This window comes from Bos mutus, chromosome 21 (genome assembly GCF_027580195.1).
Source record: "Bos mutus isolate GX-2022 chromosome 21, NWIPB_WYAK_1.1, whole genome shotgun sequence".
Taxonomy (NCBI): Eukaryota; Metazoa; Chordata; class Mammalia; order Artiodactyla; family Bovidae; genus Bos; species Bos mutus.
Window position 1 is genome coordinate 30,473,650 of NC_091637.1, and position 26,126 is coordinate 30,499,775.

A 26,126-nucleotide genomic window follows, 5' to 3' on the forward strand; every position below is an offset into this window, starting at 1 on the left:
CCAAGCTCCCCTTCCAAACACCTGCCCGCCATCCAAAGCCAGCGCCGGAAACGTATTAGCCTGGAGTCACGTGGGCTTCCCCGCAGCAGTTCCGCCTCCCCGGATCGGCCGGAAGTGGCGCGCGCGCCTGCTCAGTACGCCGAGGGCCCTGTCTAAGCCGCTCCCTCCGAGCCGCCGTACTGTTTCCCGGTGGGGTTGGTGGGGTTGGTGAGGCATGGAGCGGGTGGGCGGCGGCGGCGATTGCTGCGGCTCCTCCTCCGCAGACCCGCGAAGCACCTTCGTGCTGAGTAATCTAGCGGAGGTGGTGGAGCGTGTCTTCACCTTCCTGCCCGCTAAGGCGCTGCTGCGGGTGGCCGGGTGAGGGCAGAGGAGGCGGGAAGCTGACCTCGGGACTTGGCTCGGGCTTGCCTCGGCTGGCGGGTGGGCGGATACCGTCGGGACCCAGGGCTGACCCCGGCTCCGGACCCCGTGTCCCCAGGTGGCGCTCCCGTACCCCAGCACACCTGCTGTAGTGCTCCCGGGGACCCTTCCCAGAGGAGCCAGTTTCCCCCTACGGTTCTCTCCGCCCCCAGCTCTGCCTCCCAACCGGTGCCAGACGCCTCGCCGTCCCGGGGACCCGGGAACCCGTAGCGATCTCCTACTGTTGAGGTTATGGGTGGGGGCGAGCGGAGGGAGGTCTGTACAGAGCTGCAGGAGAAAGGGAAGTGAACGTCCGTTCACAGTCCTTTGTGCGTGTGCGTCCCCAGCGTGTGCCGCTTATGGAGGGAGTGTGTGCGCAGAGTGTTGCGGACTCATCGGAATGTGACCTGGATCTCCGCGCTCTCGGCGGATCCCTGCCATCTGGCGCAGCATTGCCTGGTCCGCGTGGTAGCCGAAGAGCTTGAGGCAAGTAAGGGGTGTCGCGTACAGTCCTTTGCAAGGTTGGTGGGTCAATCGTTGAGATTAAATACTTTAAAACAATTCGTATATGGCCTGACTTCCCTGGTGGCTCAAGACGGTAAGTAGACCGCCTGCAATGCGGGAGACCTGGGTTTGATCCCTGGGTTGGGAAGATCCCTTGGAGGAGGAAATGGCAATTGCCCACTCCAGTTCTTGCCTGGAGAACCCCATGGATAGACTGGCGGACTACAGTCCATGGGGTCGCAGAGTCGGACACCACTGAGCGACTAAGCACAGCATTTCAGTTCAGTTCAGGCACGCCAGGGCTCCCTGTCCATCACGAACTCCCGAAGTTTACTCAAACTCCTGTCCATTGAATTGGTGATGCTATTCTGTAATTTAGGGAAATTTTTCTCGGGTCATGAAGACTTTATAAATAGCAATTTTAATGACTGCGTATTGTAAGGATGTGCCATGGTTTCTTTGACCATTCTCCACATACTGGGCATTTTCAATTCAGTTCAGTTGCTCAGTCGTGTCCGACTCTGTGACCCCATGGACTGCAGCAGGCCAGGCCTCCCTGTCCATCACCAACTCCCAGAGTTTATTCAAACTGCCACTGAGTTGGTGATGCTATCTAACCAACTCATCCTCTGCTGCTCCCTTCTTTTGCCTTCAGTCTTTCCCAGCATCAGGATCTTTTCCAGTTAATAGGCTCTGCACATCAGGTGGCCAAGGTGTTGGAGATTTAGCTTCAGCATCAGTCCTTCCAATGAATCTTCAGGGTTAATTTCCTTTAGGATCGATTGGTTTGATCTCTGAAGTGCAAGGAATTTGGACTTCTCCAGCACCACAATTTGAAAGCATCAATTTTTCTGCACTCAGCCTTCTTCATGGTCCAGGCCTCACATCTGTACATGACTACCTGAAAAACCGTAGCTTTGACTATACAGATCTTTGTTGGCAAAGTGATGTCTCTACTTTTTAATACACTGTCTAGTAAGTGTACCACATTTTTATCCATTCATCTCTTTGTGAGCACTTAGGTTGCTTCCATATCTTGGCTATTGTAAATAATGCTGCAGTGCATCAGTTCAGTTCAGTCAGTCACTCAGTCGTATCCCACTCTTTGTGACCCCATGGAGTGCAGCACTCCAGGCCTCCCTGTCCATCGCTAACTTCCGGAGTTTACTCAGAGTCATGCCCATTCAGTCGGTGATGCCATTCAAACATCTCATCCTCTGTCATCTCCTTCTCCTCCTGCCTTCAATCTTTCCTAGCATCAGGGTCTTTTCCAATGAGTCAGTTCTTCACATCAGGTGGCCAAAGTATTAGTTTCAGCTTCAGCATCAGACCTTCCAATGAATGTTCAGGACTGATTTCCTTTAGGACGGACTGGTTGGATCTCCAAGTCCAAGGGATTCTCAAGAGTCTTCTCCAACACCACAGTTCAAAAGCATCAAGTCTTCGGTGCTCAGCTTTCTTTATAGTCCAATTCTCACATCCATACATGACTACTGGAAAAACCAAAGCTTTGACTAGATGGACCTTTGTTGGCAAAGTAATGTCTCTGATTTTTACGCTGTCTAGGTTGGTCATAGTTTTTTTTCCAAGGAGCAAAGGTCTTTTAATTTCATGGCTGCAGTGACCATCTGCAATGATTTTGGAGCCCAGGAAAATAAAGTCTCACAATTTTCCACTGTTTCCCCATCTATTTGCCATGAAGTGATGGGACCAGATGCCTTGATCTTAGTTTTCTGACTACTGAGCTTTAAGTCAATTTTTTCACTCTCCTCTTTCACTTTTATCAAGGGGCTCTTTAGTTCTTCACTTTCTGCCATAAGGGTGGTGTCATCTGCATATCTGAGGGTATTGATATTTCTCCCGGCAATCTTGATTTCAGCTTGTGCTTCATCCAGCCCAGCGTTTCTCCTGATGTATTCTGCATACAAGTTAAATAAGCAGGGTGACAATATACAGCCTTGATGTATTCCTTTCCCTATTTGGAACCACTCTGTTGTTCGATGTCCAGTTCTAACTGTTGCTTTCTGACCAGCATACAGATTTCTCAAGAGGCAGGTCAGGTGGTCTGGTATTCCCATCTCTTAGAATTTTCCAGAGTTTGTTGTGGTCCACAAAATCAAAGGCTTTGGCATAGTCAATAAAGCAGAAGTAGATATTTTTCTGGAACACTCTTGCTTTTTCTATGATCCAACGGATGTTGGCAATTTGATCTCTGATTCTTCTGCCTTTTCTAAATCCAGCTTGAACATCTGGAAGTTCACGGTTCACGTACTGTTGAAGCCTGGCTTGAAGAATTTTGAGCATTACTTTGCTAGTGTGTGAGAGAGTGCAATTGTGTGGTAGTTTGAGCATTCTTTGGCGTTGCCTGACCTTTTCCAGTCCTGTGGCCACTGCTGAGTTTTCCAAATTTGCTGGCATATTGAGTGTAGCACTTTCACAGCATCATCTTTCAGGATTTGAAATAGCTCAACTGGAATGCCATCACCTCCACTAGCTTTGATCATAGTGATGCTTCCTAAGGCCCACTTGACTTCACATTCCAGAATGTCTGGTTCTAGGTTGGTGATCACACCATCGTGATTATCTGGTCGCGAAGATCTTTTTTGTACAGTTCTTCTGTGTTGTTTTGCCACCTTTTCTTAATATCTTCTGCTTCTTTTAGGTCCATACCATTTCTACCCTTTATTGTGGCCCATCTTTGTGAGAAATGTTCCCTTGGTATCTCTCATTTTCTTGAAGAGATCTCTAGACTTTCCCATTCTATTGTTTTCCTCTATTTCTTTGCATTGATTGCTGAGGAAGGCTTTCTTATCTCTCCTTGCTATTCTTTGGAACTCTGCATTCAGATGGGTATATCTTTCCTTTTCTCCTTTGCCTTTCACTTCTCTTCTAGTCACAGCTATTTGTAAGGCCTCCTCAGACAACCATTTTGCCTCTTTGCATTTCTTTTTCTTGGGGATGGTCTTGATCCCTGCCTCCTGTACAGTGTCATGAACCTCCGTCCATAGTTCTTCAGGCAGTCTGTCTATCAGATCTCATCCCTTGAATCTATTTGTTGCTTCCACTGTATAATCGTTAGGGATTTGATTTAGGTCATACCTGAATGGTGTAGTAGTTTTCCGTACTTTTTTCAATTTAAGTCTGAATTTGGCAATCAGGAGTTCGTGATCTGAGCCACAGTCAACTCCTGGTCTTGATTTTGCTGACTGTATAGAGCTTCTCCATCTTTGGCTGCAAAGAATATAATCAATCTGATTTTGGTGTTGACCATCTGGTGATGTCCATTTGTAGAATCTTCTCTTGTGTTGTTGGAAGAGGGTGTTTGCTACAGCCAGTGCGTTCTCTTGGCAAAACTCTATTAGCCTTTGCCCTGCTTCATTCTGTACTCCAAGGCCAAATTTGCCTGTTACTACAGGTTTTTCTTGACTCCCTACTTTTGCATTCCAGTCCCCTATAATGAAAAGGACATCTTTTTTGGGTGTTAGTTCTAGAAGGTCTTGTAGGTCTTCATAGAACCATTCAGCTTTAGCGTTACTGGTCGGGGCCTAGACTTGGATTACTGTGATATTGAATGGTTTGCCTTGGGAACAAACAGAGATCATTCTGTCGTTTTTGAGATTGCATCCAAGTACTGCATTTAGGACTCTTTTGTTGACCGTGATGGCTACTCCATTTCTTCTGAGGGATTCTTGCCCACAGTAGTAGATATAATGGTCATCTGAGTTAAATTCACCCATTCCAGTCCATTTTAGTTCGCTAACTTCTAAAATGTCGATGTTCACTCTTGCCATCTCCTATTTGACCGCTTTCAATTTGCCTTGATTCATGGATCTAACATTCCAGGTTCCTATGCAATATTGCTCTTTACAGCATATATCTTAACAAAATAGTTTTTTTTTTTCCTTCAGAAAAATACCCAGAGGTGGAATTGCTGGTCAAATGATAGTTCTGATTTTAGCCTCTAAAATTTGTATGGAAACACAAAAGACCCTGAATAGCCAAAACAACCTTGAGAAAAAAGAGCAAGACTGGAGGTATCATGTTCCATGATTTCAAACTATATTACAGTAATCAAAACAAATTTTAGATTATTTGTTGTGGTTTTGTGAAAATGTCATTGGTATTTTAGTAGGGATTGCATTGAATGTATAGATTGCATTGGGGTAGATGGTCATTTTCACAATATTCTCCCATTTGGTGACCACAGTATATTGTTTCATTGTGTCATCTTCAGTTTCTTTCATCAGTGTCTTAAGATTTTCTGAGTATAGGTCCTTTATGTCTTGGTTGTTTTATTCCTAGTTATTTTATTCTTTGGGGATTATTTTCTTTATTTCTCTTTCTGATAGTTCATTGTTAGCGTATAAAAACACAGCAAATTTCTGTATATTAATTTTGGCTCCTGCAGCTTTACTGAATTCATTTAATAGCTGTAATAGTTTTCTGCTAGTGTCTTTAGGGTTTTCTATATGTAGTGTTATGTTATCTGCAGACACTGACAGTTTTACTTCTTCTTTCAAATTATCCTTTTGTTTCTTTCTCTTGTCTAATTGCCATGGCTAGAACTTGCAATACTGTGTTGAGAGTAAGTGGCAAGAGTGGACATCTTTGTCTTTTTCCTTATGTTATGAGTTGTTTTCTTTCAGCTTTGCACTGCTGAGTATGATTTCAGCTGTGATTTTTGTCCTCTATGTAGATGTGTGTTCCCTCTGTCTCCAGTTTGTGCAGTTATTTTCATAAATGGATACTGAGTATTGTCAAAAAATTTTCTGCATTTATTGAGATGATCAGGTATTTATTCTTCATTTTGTTAATGTGGTGTATTACGTGGACTGATTTGCATATATTGAACTATCCTTGCATCCCTGGGATAAATTTCACTTGATCATGTGCATGACTCTTTTAATGTATTATTGAATTTGATGTGCTGATTTTTTTTAAGGAGTTTGAATCTTTGTTCATCAGGGATATTAGCTTGTAATTTTCCTTTTTTGTGGTGTCTTTATCTGGTTTTGGTACAGGGTATATGTCATAACAATGAGTTTGGAAGCCATTCTTCCTCTTCATTTTTAGGGAATAATTTGTGTAGGATAGGTGTTAACTCTAAATGTTTGGTATAGAATTCACTGGTGAAGCTGTATGGTCCTGAACTTTTGTCTGTTGGGAGTTTTTAAATTTCTGATTCAGTTTCATTGTCAGTAATTGGTTTGTTCATATTTTCTGTTTCATTCTGATTCACTCTTGGGAGATTATGTGTTGCTAGAAGTTTATCCCTTTCTTCTAGGTGTTTATCTTGTTGGCTTATAGTTGTTCATAGTAATCTCTTTGAATCTTTTTGTATCTCTCTGGGGTCAGTTGTAATAGCTCCTTGTTCATTTTGTTTTATTGATTTGGGCTCTTTTTCTTGATGAGTCTGGCTAAAGGTTTTGTCAGTTTTATCTTCACAGAACCAGCTCCTAGTTCCTTTGATCTTTTTTATTATTTTACTGTCTCTATTTCATTTATTTCTGCTCTAAGCTTTATGATTTTTCTACTAACTTTGGGTTTTTTGCGTTCTTTTTCTAGTTCATTTAGTGTAAGATTAGGTTTTTAAATTGTGATTTTTCTTGTCTTCTGAGGTAGGCTTGCATTGCTGTACACTTATCTCTTGGAACCATTTTTGCCGCATTCCGCAGATTTTGGGCTGTGTTCACATTTCCATTTGTCAGCAGGTGTTTGACTTCTGCAGTTGCCCATTGGTTACTTAATTGCATATTTGGCCTACCAGTGTTTCGTTTTGTTGTGGTTAATTTCTAGTCTCATAGTGTTGTGGTCAGAAAAGATTCTTGATGTGATTTCTGACTTCTTAATTTATTGAGACTTGTTCTGTGGCCTAGCATGTTATCTATCCTTGAGAATGTTCCAGGTACACTTGAAAATAATGTGTATTCTGCTGCTTTTGGATGGAATGTTCTATATGTTATATCTATTGAGTCTGTCTGTCCTAATGTATTGTTCAAGGCCAGTGTTTCCTATTGATTTTCTCTCTGGACAATCTGATCATTGATATAAGTAGGGTGTTAAAGTTCCCAATTATTAGGATGTTACTGGCACTTTCGCCCTTTGTTTCTGCTTGCTTTATGTATTTAGGTGTTCTCTTTTTGGGTGCATATATACTTACAATTGTCATATCTTGTTGTATCAATCTCTTTATCAAAGTAGTGCTACCTATCTTTTCATATCCATTTCCATGGAACACTTTTTTTCTATCTCGTTACTCTCAGCGTGTGTCTTTAGATCTGAAGTGAGTTTCTTGTAGGCAGCATATATATGGGTCTTATTTTTTTTTACCCATTCAGCCAGTCTGTGTCTTTTGATTGGAGCATTTAGTTCATTTACATTGAAAGTAATAAAAATTAAGTATGTGCTTATTCCTGTTTACTGTTTCCTGATTGTTGATGTAGTTCTTTTTTCCTTCTTTTGCTCGCTTCCTTTGTGATGTCCTGACTGTCTTTAGTGTTAAGTTTGATTTCCTTTGTCCTCTGTATGTGTGATTATTTTAAGGTGGTGATTCTTAAGTTTGAACACATTCAAACAAACCTGCATCCACGCCCACTCTTTATCATTTTTGACATCATATTTTCCCTTTTCTTGGTTTCTGTATCCTTTAACAACTTTTTGTGGATATTGATGATTTTACTTTACTTTTGTCTTTTAACCTTCCTTCTAGATTTTTCTATTTCCAGGTGAGGTGTTTAGAGAAGTCTCTTAAACATTTCTTGTAAATTCTACTTAGAGGTGCTGAACTGAGGTTTTGCTTGTCTGTGAAACTCTTTATTGCTCTTTCAAATCTGAACGATAGCCTTGCCGAATAGACTACTCCTGATTGTGGGTTTTTTCCTTTCATCACATCGAACATATTTTGCTGCTCCCTTCTGCCCTGCAAAATTTCTGCTGAAAAGTCAACTGACCATGTTATGGGAGTTCCCTTGTACATAACTAGTTGTTTTTCTCTTGCTGCTTTTAAGAGTTTTGCTTTAAGTTTTGCCTTTTGAATTATAATGTGCCTTGGTGTGGACCTCTTTGAGTTCTTCTTGTTTGGGATCTGTGCTTTCTGGATCTGGATATTCCTTTCCCAGGTTAAGGAAGTTTTTAGCTATTATTCTTCCAGTAACTTTTCTTGTCACTTTCTTTCTCCTCAGCTTCTGGGGTTCCTATAATGTGAATGTTAGTACTCTTGAGGTTATCCCAGAAATTTTTTAAACTACTGTCATTTAAGATTTTTCTTTCTTTTCAGCTTGAGATGTTTCTACTACTCTTTTACTTCACTCATCCATTTCTTTGTATCATCTAATCAACTGTTGATTCCTTCTAGTGTAGCTAAATTTATTTCAGCTACTGTATTTCTCAGATCTGTTTGGTTCTTTAGAAGTCACTCTTAAGCTTCTCACTGTGTTCATCCATTCTTTTCCTGAGTTCATTGAGCGTCTTTATGATCATTACTGTGAACTCTGTATCGGGTAGATTGCTTATCTCATTTCACTTAGTTCTCCCTCTGGGATTTTGTTTTGTTCCTTTGTTTGGAACATACTCCTCTGTCACCTCATTTTTCCTGATTTTCTGTTTTTATTTCTTTATATCAGGTAGATCAGTTATGCTTCCTGATCTTGGAGAAGAAGGAGATGTCCTAGGGGGCCCAGAAGCACAGTTCTCTCTGATCACCAGAGCTGTATCCTCTAGGAGTACCCCTTATGTGGGCTGCGAGGGTTCATCTCTTGTGGCAGAGCTGACTGCTGTGGGTGTTCTGGTAGGCAGGGCTGGCCCCCAAGCCCGGTTGGCTGCCAGGAGCTCATGTGGAGGCTGCCGGCTGCTGGCGGGTGGGGTTGGGTTCCAGTGAAGTTGGCTTTATGGCCAAGGGAGGACAAGGGCTGGTAGGTAGGTAAGCCCATGGCACTAATAGGCTAGAGGAGGGACTCCACAGTGGTGCTAGCGGAATCAGGGTCCTCCTGGTAGAACAAGCTCCCCCAGAATGGCTGCTGCTAGCATCTCTGTCCCTAGGGGAGAGTCCCCATTGCCTCCTGCCTTTCCAGGAGGCTCTCCAAGATCTGACCAAGCCTTCTTTCAGATTACTGTCTCTGAGCTTGGACTCAGAGCATACGAGATTTTGTGTACACCCTTTGTGAATAGAGTCTCTGTTTCCTCCAGCCCTCTGGCTCTTCTGTACACAAGCTTTGCTGGCCTTCAGAGCCAGATGATCTAGGGCCTCATCTTCCTGGCTTTAGGACCCATAGGCTGGAGGTCCAGGGTGGGGCTCAGATCCCTTCCTCCTTGGGGACAGCCTCTGCAGTTGTGATTATCCTCACATTTGTAGGTTGCCTGTTGAGGGTGTGGTCTCCGCTGTGCTGTATCTCCAGTTTCCCCCTTCTGCCTTCTCATGGTGGTTCCTGCTGCATGTCTTCAGCTGTGGAAATTTTTTTCCATTAGTCTTGAGGTTGTTCCCATCAGTAGTTCCTCTGTAAATAATTGTAAATTTGGAGTGTCTGTGGTAGGATGTGGGCTGAAGGTCTTATTACTGTTATCTTGCCCCCTACTCCCCAAATTATATTCTTTGACGATACCTTGTGGACCACAGAAACTGTATCCAGAGTTTATTATACAGCCCTGAGGCCACTCATCATTGTCTCAGTATCTTTTATGAGTCTGTCTATATGGAATCTATTCCAAAACAACTTAACTTTCCCAGATCAACATTTCGTTTTCATTTAACTCCTATTGAGGCTTTGCTGAATGCTATCTTCTTCCTTCCATTTTGATAGTAAAAATCTTTGAAAGTAACCAGCTTAGGAGGAAAACTGTATACACCCTTTTCATTAAGTTGAGCTGCTTTGCCACTTGTCTGTTATATGTATTTTGGTGGAAAACATGAGTCTGAATAAGCCCAGGTTGTAAGGGCTTACAGCTGTCCCTTGTAAGAGATAAGGCACAAGTAAGAATGACTGGGATGACGGATGTCACACACGAGGTCAGCGGTCCTTAGGAAGTCTAGGAAAAGGTTTTATGGAGTGTGGCACTTAGCTCTTTCTTAGGAGAAGAACAATCTTCAGCAAGAGGAAGAAAGCTGCAGAAGGATAAATACAGAAGTGAGCTTGTCCAGATAATGGTGAGCGATAGATTCCTGTAGGAAACTAACTAGTTAGCAAGCCGGAAATGAAGGCCTGGATTATTTAATCTGGCAAAGAAAAGAGGAGTGATACAAGTCTGTACCTTTGCTCTTGCTGAGATGTTTCTGTTGCTGTGACACCTGTTCACATAGAGCCAGTGGAATCTTTTGCTGGTACTTAATGTTTTTGTCTAAGAGCTTAAATTATTGTGAAAATGAACTTCGTCAGTCAGGCTGGAATGATTGTGACCTGAAGAAATAATATATGTTCAACAAATGAATGAACTGAAAATGAAAGAGCATGAGTGAAACACGAATGAGTAGATGGACTCAAAACATCAACACTGGCCTGAAGAAGGGTCGGGCGACGGCAGTTTGGGTCAGGGCAGAACTCGAAAGCGCCACAAAAGCATTGGTAGATTTGTGTGATCAAATTCTGTTTTTTTTCTTTTTTCCTTTGCAGAATGTCCATATATTACCACAGACAGTTCTTTACATGGCTGATTCAGAAAATTTCATTAATCTGGAGGAGTGTCGTGGCCATAAGAGAGGTGAGCAGCAGAGGACAAAGTTTGGGGTTCTCTTGTTTCCTTGTGCACCTCTGTTTGGAGATGAGTACTGTTTTCATCCTGAGAGTTACTGACTTTCTGAGGCTGTGGGCCTGCTCCCTGAAGAATGCATGCATATAGTGTCTCTGAACTTTTGAGGAAGCGTCTGCGTCAGAGATTGCACACCTTGCAGTCTAAAGATTCAGAGATTCTATCCAGAGGTTCCAAACGCCATGGTACACTCGACACAAGGCCTTTGGAGAGCTGTTTTCTCATTTCGAAAGACTTCGTGTGCAGGCGTTTGCATTTTACTGTTAAAACAGAATGTCTGTCTTTGGCTGTTCCAGCCTTTTGCTGTGTTGGATGACTGTTCACCGAAGTTCTCTGGCAGCACTGTGCATTCTTCTTGGCTTGCTAAGTGAAGAAGCAGACTGTGTCCCATGATGGGCACACTGACCCCAGAGTTAAGACTTAGTGGATTGTCATTGTGTGATTTGATTCCAGATGACTGTGCTCTAGAAAAGTCATGATTTCGTATCAGCTTAACAGAAAGAATAGTCCATCTGAAATCCAGCGGCTACTGCTTGTGTCATTGAGGCAAAAGCAGTATGTGAACAACTGGAAAAGACAAACTGGCAATGCTGAAGGTCAGATTTAGAATTTAACTTATAAAACAGGGACTCATGACAACAAAACACGACTTTTGGTTTTAATCAAAGCTTTTAGACGTCCTTGTAATGTGTTCTAGTGTTAAGTGACTTAAACTTTATTTAATATTTGCTTTTATTTTCTTCATCAAATTTGACCTTAAACGGATGGCCTGGATAATCCTCTTCTGTATTACTGCAGCCAGGAAGAGAACTACTATGGGAGCAGCGTTTGCCCTTGAGAAGCTCTTCCCAAAGCAATGCCAAGTCCTTGGGATTGTGACCCCAGGAATTGTAGGTGAGAGAATACCAACTGATTTCCTGGCTTTCATTAATGTGGGGTCCTATAGACCGGTGGGTTATTTGTAGCTTAAAGCAGATTTATGTTTTTGGCCGTCCAAAGTACGATAACGTTGGCCTTCTATACCTTCAAGTTATATTTGACTTACGTTCATGCTCCTTAGGTTATTGTGGTTAATGGTTCAAATCTCAGGGTTGTCCATATAAGCCACATGTAATAATAATTCATATCTTCCAGGTAGCCATTCAGAGAAAGACAAAGATCTCATTCATCCTCTCTACAAATTAGAAAGTATGAGTGAGAATTCCCACTTCTGGCAGTTCAGCCAGAACTGTTTCTGGTGGGTGGACGTGAGGTCGGCCTGGACAGGAACTGCCTTCAACCTTCCTCATGCACTTCTCTTTCTCTCCTTAGCTGCCACTATTTGAAGCATATACCATGAAGTTTTCTTTTTTAGGTTTGCTCCCGGTGAATTTTTGCTGCTTTTAATTATTTTTGACTGTTCTCTAGCTCTTTGGGGAGGGAGAGCCCGTTGAGGCCATCATGGTGCGGTGGTTCCGATCCCTGGGTGGAAATCCCGGCTGTAGCACTCTATGTCTGCATGACTTTGAGCGAGCTCACTGACCTCATGGAGCTTCCGTTTCCCCCTCTCTGACATGGGGGTGATTGACAGTAGCTTTCCCAGAGAGTCTGAGGAGTCAGTGAATTGCACACGTGCAGTGTTTAGAATAGAGACATGTAGTGAGCAGGGAGTGAATGTTAGCTGTGATCCTTTACTTTGTTGCACTCAGTACTACTCCACAATTGGCATTTGTAATCTTCACTGAAAGAATTTTGATTGGATATTAAGTCCTATGCAAGGAAGTACAAAGGATTTCAAGTGTTTACAGACTGACCTAGAGCCAGACATCCTGGAATGTGAAGTCAAGTGGGCCTTAGAAAGCATCACTACGAACAAAGCTAGTGGAGGTGATGGAATTCCAGTTGAGCTATTTGAAATCCTGAAAGATGATGCTGTGAAAGTGCTGCACTCAATATGCCAGCAAATTTGGAAAACTCAGCAGTGGCCACAGGATTGGAAAAGGTCAGTTTTCATTCCAATCCCAAAGAAAAGCAATGAGAAAGAATGCTCAAACTACCACACAATTGCACTCATCTCACACGTGAATAAAGTAATGCTCAAACTTCTCCAAGCCAGGCTTCAGCAGTATGTGAACCGTGAACTTCCTGATGTTCAAGCTGGTTTTAGAAAAGGCAGAGGAACCAAAGATCAAATTGCCAACATCCGCTGGATCATGGAAAAAGCAAGAGAGTTCCAGAAAAGCATCTATTTCTGCTTTATTGACTATGCCAAAGCCTTTGACTGTGTGGATCACAATCAACTGTGGAAAATTCTGAAAGAGATGGGAATACCAGACCACCTGATCTGCCTCTTGAGAAATTTGTATGCAGGTCAGGAAGCAACAGTTAGAACTGGATGGAACAACAGACTGGTTCCAAATAGGAAAAGGAGTATGTCAAGGCTGTATATTGTCACCCTGTTTATTTAACTTATATGCAGAGTACATCATGAGAGACGCTGGACTGGAAGAAACACAAGCTGGAATCAAGATTGCCGGGAGAAATATCAATAACCTCAGATATGCAGATGACACCACCCTTATGGCAGAAAGTGAAGAGGAACTCAAAAGCCTCTTGATGAAAGTGAAAGAGGAGAATGAAAAAGTTGGCTTAAAGCTCAACATTCAGAAAACGAAGATCATGGCATCCGGTCCCACCACTTCATGGGAAATAGATGGAGAAACAGTGGAAACAATGTCAGACTTTATTTTTCTGGGCTCCAAAACCACTGCAGATGGTGACTGAAGCCATGAAATTAAAAGATGCTTACTCCTTGGAAGGAAAGTTATGACCAACCTAGATAGCATATTCAAAAGCAGAGACATTACTTTGCCAACAAAGGTCCGGCTAGTCAAGGCTATGGTTTTTCCTGTGGTCATGTATGGATGTGAGAGTTGGACTATGAAGAAGGCTGAGCGCCAAAGAATTGATGCTTTTGAACTGTGGTGTTGGAGAAGACTCTTGAGAGTCCCTTGGACTGCAAGGAGATCCAACCAGTCCATTCTGAAGGAGATCAGCCCTGGGATTTCTTTGGAGGGAATGATGCTGAAGCTGAAACTCCAGTACTTTGACCACCTCATGTGAAGAGTTGACTCATTGGAAAAGACTGATGCTGGGAGGGATTGGGGGCAGGAGGAGAAGGGGACGACAGAGGATGAGATGGCTGGATGGCATCACTGACTCGATGGACGTGAGTCTCAGTGAACTCCGGGAGTTGGTAATGGATAGGGAGGCCTGGCGTGCTGCGATTCGTGGGGTCGCAAGAAGTCGGACACGACTGAGCGACTGATCTGATCTGATCTGAAGGGTAGATACATGGTTGATGGGGACTGTTTCATGTCTCCTTCGATTAGCTCCTGCTCCTATATTATTATATCAGCCCCTTCATCACAAATTTTGTTTCTCATTGGATTGAAAAAATGATGGCAGTGACTGATTTTCTTTTAACTCTTAATTTTTCCTTAAATGAGCGATCTAGTTACACATTACTAGTTATTATCAAGTGCTTCTATAAAAACAGCTTTGAGTTCTTTGTTCTTTGAGTTAATCTTGTTGGGCCTGTGTGTGCGCAGTCACGCTGCCCGTTGTGACTTCCTCAAAGCATGACCAAGTAGAAACTCTAAAGTTTGAGTTGGGGGTCAGGGACAGGAGAGGGCAGGCAGACCCAGGCAACAGTTTTGCCTCCGTGATCCCATAGTGATGGGTGGGCAGTCTACCTGAAGCCTTCCTCTCGCTCAGAGCATTGCTCATCTTTCTCCCTAAGTTCCCGTGTTATCTTCATGTTGGGAGGGAGTATCATTCCAACTCCCTTTATTCAGGACCTGGACCCACTCCTCACCCTGTCTGTTGATTCTTGTTCCCCTGCAGCTGAGTGCTTTCTTTGAGCCAGTTCCACACATGTCACAACAACACTTCCACCACGACAGCTGATTGGATTCCTTTTTCTTAGGCTACAATTAGTAACTATTTCTAAAACAGCCATTGATGATAAATGTTTTTGAAGTAGAATTGCTGTGAAGTTGTAATTACTACCTCCCCAACTTTTTATTTAGAAAAACTTCAAATCTATAGAAAAGGTGGCAGAATAATAGAATAGTACAATAAACACCCTCTGCCTTCATCTAGATCACCATAGTGAAAAACATGTGCTTTTTCTGTGTTTATGAAAACATTTCTTTCTAAACAGTTTGAAAGTAAACTATAGATATCATGACCTTATACTCCTAAAAATGTGAAAGCTGAGAAACTTTTACTTGGGTAGTGGCCTATTATCTAATTGATTATGTTAGTAAACTGGGTAATTTATATGAGGTGTGGCTGTCTTCATTGAATTTGTTCACAAAATGGTTTACCTTCTTTCCTAGTGACACCAATAGGATCACGTAGCAATCGACCTCAGGAAATAGAAATTGGAGAATCTGGTTTTGCTCTATTATTTCCTCAAATTGAAGGAATAAAAATAAAGCCCTTTCATTTTATTAAGGATCCAAAGAAATTAACACTAGAAAGGCATCAACTCACTGAAGTAGGTAAGTTGTTATGTTTACCATTAATTGCCCACATTGTTGATTGATTTTGTTTGTTCGCAAGAGAGTCTGAATTAAGTACAAGTTACTGCAGATGTGGACAGTTCAAACTAGTGATTAACAGAGGCTGGTGCAATATTTTTGATAGAATAGATCCACTTTTTAAATTATTTTACTTACATTACAACCTGAGAGAACTAGAGATGAATTTTCCACAAATACTCCATTGATTAAAAACTCACTTGCATTTAATTTTGAATTTTGAAGGACTTCTTCCTCTTTGAATATTTTTTTATCATTTTGTCCTGTTTTGTTTTTTGAAGCTGAAAAGTTTAAGGTTTTATTTCTCTTTTGTGATAGTAATAAGCATTTGTTTAAAAAAAACTATAGAAGATACAGGTTAGTTCAATACCGACTAATTAGAAAGAAATAAGTGTGATGAATTTGATAAGTTCTAGAGATAGTGTAAGTTAAAGCAAAGTCTATCAAACAAAGGTTTACTAGGAAATACCAGGCAGGAGACTTGGCTGATATAGACAGGTCATGCATAAGGGTTGATAGAAAGGGTTGGCTCCGTTTCTAAGCACTAATGAGAAAGCTTAATTTAATATAGGAAGCATTAAACTATTCAAGCAAAGCAGTGCTAAGGCCTTTCATCTACTCTGCAGGTGAACTGATTGGGGTTAACTTGTTAGAGGAACTTGTTTGGCCTTTGACCTGGTGCTTTTGCTGAAGGTCATATGGTTTCTTCTTCTGTGCTGTCTCTTTTCTTTTATCCAGAAGTGAGTACGGTGCCTCCTGGGCATGGTCTCTTCTGTTTTAAAGCAGCCTGGGGATCCATGGTTGAGGTCTTTGTGGAGCACTGCTTGAAGCTAGAAGCCTAGTTTTGTCCATTTATAAGAAAGACTCAAAATCTTGAGTGGGAGTAACCATCTATTTTATAATTAAATAGTTATTGGATTTGTTTTAGACCTTTGCATTGTGGCTCTAAGTATAGGAATCAGAAAACTGACAGGAAAGAGCCCCATGTTTTTCTGCTCTGTGACGTGGTTTTATTGGTGTCCTTTCGCTGAACTGTTTGCTGGCAACAGTTTTGACTTATTCCAAGCCATTGTTTTCATCCTGTTCATGACCTTCTGGAAACTGAGGCTCTGGCTAGATTGAGATGGTAATCTCTATCCTTTCCCGTCCTATTTTCTGTACTTCTCTGTTTGGACTGTTGCCTTGTATGTGGACAGGAAGATGGAGGCATTTGAGGGGGGCAGGGAGGGAGGCTGTGATGTGGGCACCCCTTCTCTACAGAGCCCCAGCCTGCAGCCCTGAGCCAGACGCCCAGCGCAGCTCGTCAGCCACATTCTGTGGCCATGGACGGCACCCCGTTCCTGGAAGCGTCCCACAGGCTCAGCACACTTTCTCTAAAGGCCGGGTAGTGACCGTTTGAGGCTTAGCCAGGCCTGCGGCCTAGTGGCATCTGCTCAGCTCTGCCATTGGAGCACTGCAGCAGCTGTGACAGTACACAAAAAATCAGCTTTGTTCCAGTAAAACTTTATATGCAAAGGCAGGGGCCAGATTTGGCGCCTGGGCTGTGTTCCCCTGCGTTGTAGACTTGGCTGCTCTGAGTAGAAGGTGGTGTGTGGAAAGCCTGTGGTGAATAAACAAAGCCCCCTCAGCCTCCTGCGAGATGGGCAGTGTCTCTGTGGGCAGGGACCTCGCATGAGATATTCGAGTCCTTCTAGACCTTGTATATAGGGTGTGTCATAATCAGACCCAGCGTCCCAGTACATATTACTTTATATATATAAATATACATATATATAATACACACACACATACGCTGGTGACATTCTTATTGAAGAACTTACCAAAATGGCGCATTTTTTAAAAGAGGTGTGGTGGTGGTGGTTTAGTCGCTAAGTTGTATCTGACTCTCGTGACCCCATGGACTGCGGTCCATGGAATTTGCCTGGCAAGAATACTGGAGTGGGTTGCCATTTCCTTCTCCAGGGGGTCTTCCCCACCTAGGATCGAACTCCGATCTCCTGCATTGCAGGCAGATTCCTACCGATTGAACCACAACTGAAGCCCTGAAGAGACACAGGTTGTTCTGAGATCTGTATGGTATCCACCCCGTGTTAAAAAATAGTCTCTGGAATGAAAAAAATATATAGATATACACATGTAGATGGGCCAGCACTTGATGCTTTCGAAGTGAAATCAGAAATACCCATGTTCCGTAAAAGCCAGTGTTGGTTCATTGGAAACTGTTCCTGTGCAGATCCTCTGCCAGGCCTGCGTGTGCGGGGCTGTGGAGATGCCTCCTGGAGCTCCCGGTTCAGCAGGCCAGGCCGACTTTGAATGTGGTACACTGATGTGTAAGTGTTACCAAGTGGACACACAGAAGTGCTGGGAAACATAAGCACAGGACTTAATCCACCCTGGGGTCTTGGGAAAGTGACATTTGGGCAGAGCCCTGAGGAGGAGTGAACTGGAGTGGGCAGGGGTCCCTCACATGTGGAGTCAGGAAGAGGATTGTACAAGTATTGTGCCTTCTTTCCCGGTTATTGACAAAAATAGATCAAAGGACAGGAAATAGAAAGGGCCTGGCAGCTCACCTTCAGGACTGCTGTGCAGCCACTGGCTCATTTATGAAATATAAGGAATTCCAGTGTGTCTAGGGAATGGTGAGATGGAAGGTGAGGGAGTGTGGTGTGAGCCAGGAGGCAGGCTGGGGCTGGCTCTGCGTTGTGGGGACACACCAAGGATTTTTACATACATAAGGGCAGCGGCAAGCCAGGACTCGAGGCAGAGGAGGGACACAGCCAGCTAAGTCTTCTGAAACTGCCCCTCTGGCTGTGGTGTGCTCATTTTGGAGGGACACAAGAGAGGATGCAGGAAGATCAGGGCTGTTGTGGTTGTGGCAAGTGGAGTTGTAGAGACATGGATGGATTCACGATGAAGTTTCGAGGTGGAATCGAGGTTGAGGGGATGGATTTAAATGTTGGAAGTTGAGAATGAGGAGGGTGGCAGTGTTGTCACCCGGGTTTCTGCCACGGCAGGCGCTCTGAGGAACGGAATAGATGGGGACAGAGGTCAGAAGAGTCAGATTACCAGTTCTGGGTTGGACACGTTGAATCTGAGATGGGAACATTGATTCGACAGTTAATATGTAGGTCTGAAGCTCAAGAGAATGGTCTCAACCACAGATGGAAATTTGGGAACACCAGGTTATTTAATGGTGATTGAAGAAAAAGGAGCTGGCACAGTAATTGGGGGAGGAGGGGAAGGAGGTTTGGCAGCTGATGTTGCTGACTCTTGGTTGATCCTGACGTGATGCCAGCATGTCCCTCCCAGGGGCAGCCGTTCCCTTCTCCAGGGGATCTTCCCAAACCAGGGATCGAACCCAGGTCTCCCGCATTGCAGGCAGATTCTCTACCAGCTGAGCCACTGGGGAAGCCCAAGAAGACTGGAGTGGGTAGTCTATCCCTTCTCCAGCGGATCTTCCCGACCCAGGAATCGAACTGAGGTCTTCTGAATTGCACGCGGATTCTTTAGCAGCTGAGTTACCCATTGTTCCCTGTGCTATACAATAAGTCTTTGTTGCTTGTTGCGTACCTATTTAAAGTAATTATCGATATTCTACATGCGTTTAGATTATATCACTTTCAAATAGTTCATAAAAGAGCTGTCTTCAGAGAGAGGTTTCTCTAAAAAGAATAGAAATCTGAACACACAGACCTAAAGTTTTTTCAGGCAGTCCTGGCCAGTCTTTGGAATAGTTCTTCATAGTAGGCTTTCCTGAACCTGATACTGGTCTTGGTGTCTAGATTTTAGTTTTTTCCTTTTAACCTTCCAGCTTGATCATATCTGTAACGAATTTATATTCTGCCTTATTTGAAAATGAATTTAAGGCAGCTTATAAAAAAGATATGTAGATGATCGGTGGAGGAATTCTGAGTTGAGGCTCACGTGTAGGAGGGGCATAGTGCAGCCAGGGCCATGGGTAGTACCTGAGGTGCAGACTGTCAGCGTTTGCTAGAGCTGGGGCCCTGGTTTGCCGGGCCAGGACAGAAGTAGAACGCTACTCAGTCTTCTGAGAACTGTGATAAATTCTAGTGGATCCATATGCCCTTACAGGAAACACGTTGAGTCTTTGAAGCTGTTTCGTACCATGTCACTCTGTGAACACCAGTGGCATCACCCCAGCTGTGATTCCTTAAAGTAGCAGTGGTGGGATCCAAGCCGCGAGGCCTGGTCACTGAGCGCTGTGTGCCGTCGAACAGTGTTCAGGGCTGCCAAGGGAACGGGTGGCCCACGTGCCCTCCAGGCACTGTCTGCTGTGACTTCCGTCTCACGCTGGATTTCCAGGAACAGGGAACTGGAGCTCACTGGTTGAGTGTGTCATCTGCCCAGCAAACATCAGAGCTGGGAAGATGGCTAGCCTGCTTTCTTGAAGTTGGAAGTTCTGAGACACTTGTACTGAGTAGAGGACCCGCTTGTTTCACCAGAGGCAGGACTGAAGGCAGTGCCAGGATTTACCTCAAAATGAGCTGGGTGGTCATCTTCTCAGGCTCGTGAATCTTAGGCCTCTCAATTTTGAGTGGCGTGGCGTTTGAACCTTCCTTCCGGTACATGATAGAGACCTGTCTGCCTCGACAGGCAGCCAGCCTGGGCTGCGGTGGACTTGTTCTCTAAGTTGGGTGGAGGGAAGTGGGTCTGGTTTCTAGATGAGTGTGTGTGCGCGTGGTCGGCTATAGAACAAGACCGCTGGAGGGAGACGTTGAAAGCACCGGGTATGCGCTGGCTGAACGAGGGTGGTGCCTACTCGGCAACTGTAAAAGAGTCTAGAGCTTAGAAAACAGTAGGAAGGGGAGAGATTAGAAGTCTTCAGGTTTCTAAAACTTAAAACTGAGAGTCAAGAGAAGTGGGTCGAGTCTGCTAAGATGTCCTGGGCCAGTCGCTTTCCTGAGATTATCAGCCCTTATTTGTAAAATAAGACTACACTGTTGACCCCACAGGCCTCTTCTGACTCAAAATAGTCATTCTGGAAAAAGAAAAAAAGAAACATTTTCTGAAAATTTGCTGGCCTGGTCTGTGTGGAGAAAAAGAGCCCTTTAGTAATGGTTTGGGGCATATGGTGTCTTGAAAGTACTGGCTTTTACTAATATTCTTACTCTCCCTGCAATGTGGGCTTCTCTGGTGGCTCAGACAGTAAAGAGTCCGCCTGCGGGGCAGGGGACCAATTTCAATCCCTGGGTCGGGAAGATCCCCTGGAGAAGGAAATGGCAACCCACTCCAGTATTCTTGCCTGGGAAATCCCATGGTTGGAGGAGCCTAGCAGGCTACAGTCCATGGCGTCGCAAAGAGTTGGACATGACTGAGTGACTTCACTTTCACTTTCTTACCATCCAAATCAGTGATGTGCTGTGGAGAGAATTAGAAATGGACCAGAGGCAGTCTCCCTGGAGAAGTCATTACTTCATGTTAGGAACTGGTCATTCATCTCCACCCCACCCCAGTTTGCTTGAATGAGCTTTACTTCAGGCAGCCTTTACCCTATGAAGGTGGAAGTCATGTGGCTGAGTCAGTGGATACTCGAATGTGGGTCATGTGTTTGATTTTTTTTTTCTTTTTCCTCTCCCAGAGCCACCTGTTTGTCAGATTTCAAATTGATAGTCTGTGAACAGGGTGCCAGAGGCACATGAGAAAGCCAGGGAGCCTCTCGGGGGGGTGTGTCCTGCCCAAAGCCTGGGAGCCTGTCGGGGATGTGTGTCCTGCCTACCTCCTGCCCAGACGGTGCTGCCCTCTAGTGGTAGCTACTTTTCATTCCAGAATTACATCCCAGAAGGGCTCCAGAGTTGAGTAATTCCCTGCTTTGGAATGAGTTTCCCATGGTTAATCCACCTTCTCTCTCCTGGAATATGTGGATAAGGCCTGTATTTTAGTGGTGTTTTGGTTTCCTAAGGCTGCTGTAACAAATTACCGCAAACTTCAGTGGCTCAAAGCACCATTTATTCTGTCTCAGTACAGAAGGCCAGAAGGCTGGAGTCAGGCGGTTCCAGGGGCAGGGATCTCTTTTCTCTTCCTCCTTCTGGTGCCACTGACATTCCTTATGGCTGCATCATTTCAGTCTCTGCTTCTAAGGTCACACTGCCTCTTCTGTCTGTTTCTCTAGTAAGGATGCTATGCTAAGTCACTTCAGTCGTGTCCAACTCTGTGCGACCCCATAGACAGCAGCCACCAGGCTCCCCCATCCCTGGGATTCTCCAGGCAAGAACACTGGAGTGGGTTGCCATTTCCTTCTCCAATGCATGAAAGTGAAAAGTGAAAGTGAAATAGCTCAGTCATGTCTGACTCTTCGTGACCCCATGGACTAGAGCCCACCAGGCTCCTCCATCCATGGGATTTTCCAGGCAAGAGTACTGGAGTGTGGTGCCATTGCCTTCTCCCTAGTAAGGATACTTGTGTAGTATTTAGGGCCTACCTGGACAGTCCCGATGATCACATCTCAAGATCCTTAATCACACCTGCCAAGACCCTTTTCCCAAGTTGGGTCACATTCTTCGTTCCTGGGAATGTGGGGGGAGATCACATTCAACCCTCTGCAGGGGGTTCGTGGCGTCTCATTTCCTCTGGACGTTTAAATTCCCACTGCATCTAACTCTGTTTTGTAAACCAGGGTTCCCTTCCATGGCAGGCGGCGGCCTGAGTGGAGATGGCTTGTGCCCAGGCCCACCAAGGGGTGCTGCTCAGTTACACAGCTGCTTCCTTATTTGGGTTGAAGGTTGACTATATTATTTTCAAATAGCCATTTAATTTTCTTAATGGTTAAAAATTAATTATAGCGAAGGTTTTGAGTAATGTTAGAGCTTGCAAAAAAGAATGGAAGACTTGACAGCTTAAGCACTAAGTTGTTCTTAATTAGGCGCGTAAGACATTAGCAATAACACTTCATTTTGAAAAATGACTCACAATTCCTTTTTAAGGATTTCTTTCAAAGACTCTCTTTTTAGATGGTCACTCTTCATTTTTCTGCAGGTCTTTTAGATAACCCTGAGCTTCGAGTGGTCCTTGTATTTGGCTATAACTGCTGTAAGGTGGGAGCCAGTAATTACCTGCAGCGAGTCGTCAGCACTTTCAGTGACATGAACGTCATCTTGGCTGGAGGCCAGGTGGACAACCTGGCATCGCTGACCTCTGAAAAGTATGTCTGACGTGCTTTTGACTTCTGCGTGTGATGGTTATGTTCTCAGCTTTACATCACTTTGGGTTTTTTAAAAATCATGTTTAAAGGATTGCTAATGGTTCATTCCATTTTGCAGCAGACATAGGTTGAAGGGCTTACACAATGTAATTCTGCTTATCTTTGAAGAACAAAATTTATATATGTTATCCTTTTAAGAATTTATTCCTAGTTGGACTTACACTCTCCTTAAAATTGACCTTCAACATTATTGCGTTTCTGGATGGCTCCATCACTCTGTAACTGCAGCATATCACTTCCTCTGGTTGTGTTCTCCTCTAAAGGAAATGTGTGGTTCAGTAGCACAGCTTTGTGGTAAAACTTCTTGGAACCCCTAGTGCTGTGCTCAGTGCTTTGGATCTTTTAGAGGGAGGGGTAATACTGTCACTTGTGGCAGTTCTTAAATACATTTGGCCACAGAACCTTTTGTCCGTGAAGCATCTTGCAGGCCTACTGGTATTATTCAGCACACATTTTAAAAAACACTGTATTAGATTTTTAAAAAAATTGGAGTATAGTTGATTTGCAGTGTTGTGCTCGCTTCAGGTGGACAGCAAAGTGATCAGTTACACATACATCCGTCTTCTAGATCCTACTCCCACACAGGCCATTAGAGTACTGAACAAGTTCCCCATGCACTGTACTCACCTATCCTATATAGTGTGTGTATGTCAGCCCCAGCCTCCCAGTTGATACCCCCTCCTCCCCCTTGGTAACCCTGTTTGTTTTCTACGTCTATGACTATTTCTGTTTTGTAAATCAGTTCATTTGTACCATTTTTTCAGACTCCACGTATAAGCAATGTTGCTTGGAACACATTTTGGGAAATACTATACTAGATCTTTTGAAAGGCTTTTTCAAGTTCAAAAATGGTATCTCTTTGATTTTATTACTAAGGTGTCTGTTTTCAAAGATAAAAATATTTGCTCTTCTATCTTGAACTACTTCTACTTTTCCATGTCCAATGAAAGTATGTAGTATTTTGAGTTTCAGCTAATTAAGTGGATATAAATACCTGCTGTTCCGAAAGGAAGAAAATGAAACATTCCCCCGACCCCAAATATTTCCTGCAAACCTCGTTGTTTCTGTATTTTTAGTATTTGGACCCTAGAGCAGTGACATGGAGACGGACTGTTAGAGATCAGTATCTTTAAGAGCAATTTAAATCATCCCAGTCATAATCTCCATCCTGGTTGTCAGCACCGACAGGTCAGGGAAAGCAGATGCTAAGTTGAGTTTCCTGGAACTTGAGGAAGAAGGGAGGAAAGCCAAGTGCACTGAACTCTAAGCACTGGATTTCATGCATAAGTATACCTGATTCTTGGTCACTGTCTGTGGGTTATTTCCCCTCTTGTTTAATCTTCCTTTTGTCTTTTACTTTTAAATTATATACGGATAGGGCAATGGTGATTAGCTTACAGTTTATCTTTGAAATGCCAACTCATTCAGACATGTACCATCTGAGATGCTGGCCAGTTAGTTTAGCATGGCTGTCTGTCTGTAACACACCCTTTCTACCTAATATGGGGAGATACACCCTCCAGCAATCATTACCCTTTACGTGACACATTAATGTGGTCTTTACACTGTGTCATTGAGTAAGGGAAGCCATCGAGTATATCAGTGCTTCATTTTAGTGGTGTCCAGATATAAACCCCTCTCCCTCTAAAAAAAAGAAGACTGATTCTTTTAGGCAGGAGACACCTGTCGCCATTGTACACCGAAGAGGAAATGCAATAATGTTAAAGGAGCAGCAGCAGACTCCGGAAGATGGATCTGCCCCTCAGAGACTCGTTTTGCCACTGGTTAGCCTTAAGGGCCTTACTGCTTAAGCCTTTTAAGTCTCAGTTTCTTATTAACCCAGTGAATCCTGCCTGTTCACAGACTCAGATGTTGCTAAGCCTGATAAAAAAGGTACTTACTTGGTTTCCCCCAGTGGGTGTTACAACTTTATTAACACTTTATATTTTCTTTAGTAACCATAAAGTATTTCATTTTAAAAAATGCCAGGTAAATAGAAACAAAAAGAAAATGTGATTTTTGTCCTTCAGATTAAACTTAATTATTGGCTCAAAGCAATAAATAAGACACAGCAATGTAACCTGTTTCTTTATGGACCAAATAGAAGAGAGCTAAAACTTCTGGAATTATGGGTTCTAATAAAATTATCCTCCATGATTGAATATTAAATTTGACAAGCTGAGGTAGGGGATAAAAAGGTACTGAAGCTGTAAATAATGCCGAAAGCTTCAGCATTGTATATATGAGTAAAGTTGTAAGGTTCCTTTCTAAGGAAGAGGGTAAGGTAAGGATGCTCTGTGCCCCTCGACAGCCCAGGCTGGGTTTTAGAATCTTTGTGGTGATGCATTGGCCCCTTTGTATCTATGACTGAAGAAAGAATTGCTTTCTTCTCCGCAGATCTGCCTTCTGCGTTCTTTTATTGTATTAATTTCAGTAGTTTCATTTGTAACCCTTTCTGCCTTACCTCTGATCGGGGAGGGAGCACCTCAGACTAACCGTAAATTAAGGCAGCACTTCTCAACCAGTGAGAATTGGGAGGAGTTTTCTTTTCTTTTACACTGTAAATCTGAATTGTGTTTCACGACACGTCGCCACTTTTCTGATTTCATTTCCTAGGAGCCCCCTGGACATTGATGCCACTGGTGTGGTCGGACTGTCATTTAGTGGACACCAAGTCCAGGGTGCCACAGTGCTTCTCAACGAGGATGTCAATGACGAGAAGACTGCTGACGCTGCAATGCAGCGCCTCAAGGCAGCAAACATTCCAGAGCAGAACACCATTGGTTTCATGTTTGCATGCGTCGGCAGGGGCTCTCAGTATTACAGAGCCAAGAAGAATGTGGAGGCTGATGCATTTAGAAAGTTTTTTCCTAGTGTTCCTTTATTTGGCTTCTTTGGAAATGGAGAAATTGGATGTGATCGCATAGTCACTGGGAACTTTATACTGAAGAAATGTAATGAGTTTAACTATAATGATCTATTTCACAGCTATACAACAATAATGGCACTGATTCATCTTGGGTCATCTAAATAAAGCCACCTGTAAAGTGGCTTTCACAATATGTAGCTTGTAGGCTCTGCCTTTTCTGGAAAATGGAAACTTGGGAGGTGTATATTTCAGACAAAAGAAACTTTATATGTATCTGTTTTATAGCTTTGACACTCTAAAGATTTTTTTGGTAGTTTTTAATGTATTAGAGGAAGGATAACTTTGTATATAACATAATGGGGACCCAGAGTTGAGAATTTCTGCATCAGGCACAAGTGAACCGATTATGACTATCGCACCAGGCTGTGTGACTGCTGTATGACAGGACTTTACATAGTCTTCTGCATGGGAAGACTGAGAAAGGACCCATCGAAGGAAGGAGAGCTGAGACATTCCATGACTACCTCTGCAGTGGGAGATGATCTTTCAGCAGAATCATGAAGATTTTTTTTCCTTCCTTAATAAAAGAGAAAACTATACAGATGGCTTGATAAATTTTTCTCTGCTTTACAGTTGCACCATGTTATTCAGAAGCTGTAACAAAATTATTACTGACTTTTCACTTGATAAGTATTAAAGAACTGTTTTGTTTTAGTACTCTATAAAGTTGCTTAGTCAAATGAATTGCCAAGGCTAATCCATATTTGATTATAAGGGAAAACATTTTCCTTTTCCCTCAATAAAGACATTG

The 26,126-nt window shown here is 43.3% G+C and overlaps 1 protein-coding gene across 1 annotated transcript; it reads left to right on the forward strand.

Annotated features, from left to right (window-relative positions):
- Positions 1-182: 182 nt before the first annotated feature.
- On the forward strand, positions 183-26,041 carry FBXO22 (F-box protein 22). The gene is made up of 7 exons (XM_005891784.3): positions 183-357; positions 747-885; positions 10,506-10,593; positions 11,440-11,535; positions 15,024-15,188; positions 22,221-22,386; positions 25,063-26,041. Exons 1-7 carry the CDS (start codon positions 215-217, stop codon positions 25,478-25,480), a joined length of 1,215 nt encoding a protein of 404 aa, XP_005891846.1. The 5' UTR covers positions 183-214; the 3' UTR covers positions 25,481-26,041.
- Positions 26,042-26,126: the final 85 nt, after the last annotated feature.

Bases quoted from the DNA above. Each gene is read 5' to 3' on its own strand.
- FBXO22 (XM_005891784.3), top strand. From the start codon at position 215: ATGGAGCGGGTGGGCGGCGGCGGCGATTGCTGCGGCTCCTCCTCCGCA. The intron at 10,594-11,439 runs GTGAGCAGCAGA...GTATTACTGCAG, and splicing joins GTGTCGTGGCCATAAGAGAG to CCAGGAAGAGAACTACTATG. The intron at 22,387-25,062 runs GTATGTCTGACG...TTCATTTCCTAG, and splicing joins GCATCGCTGACCTCTGAAAA to GAGCCCCCTGGACATTGATG.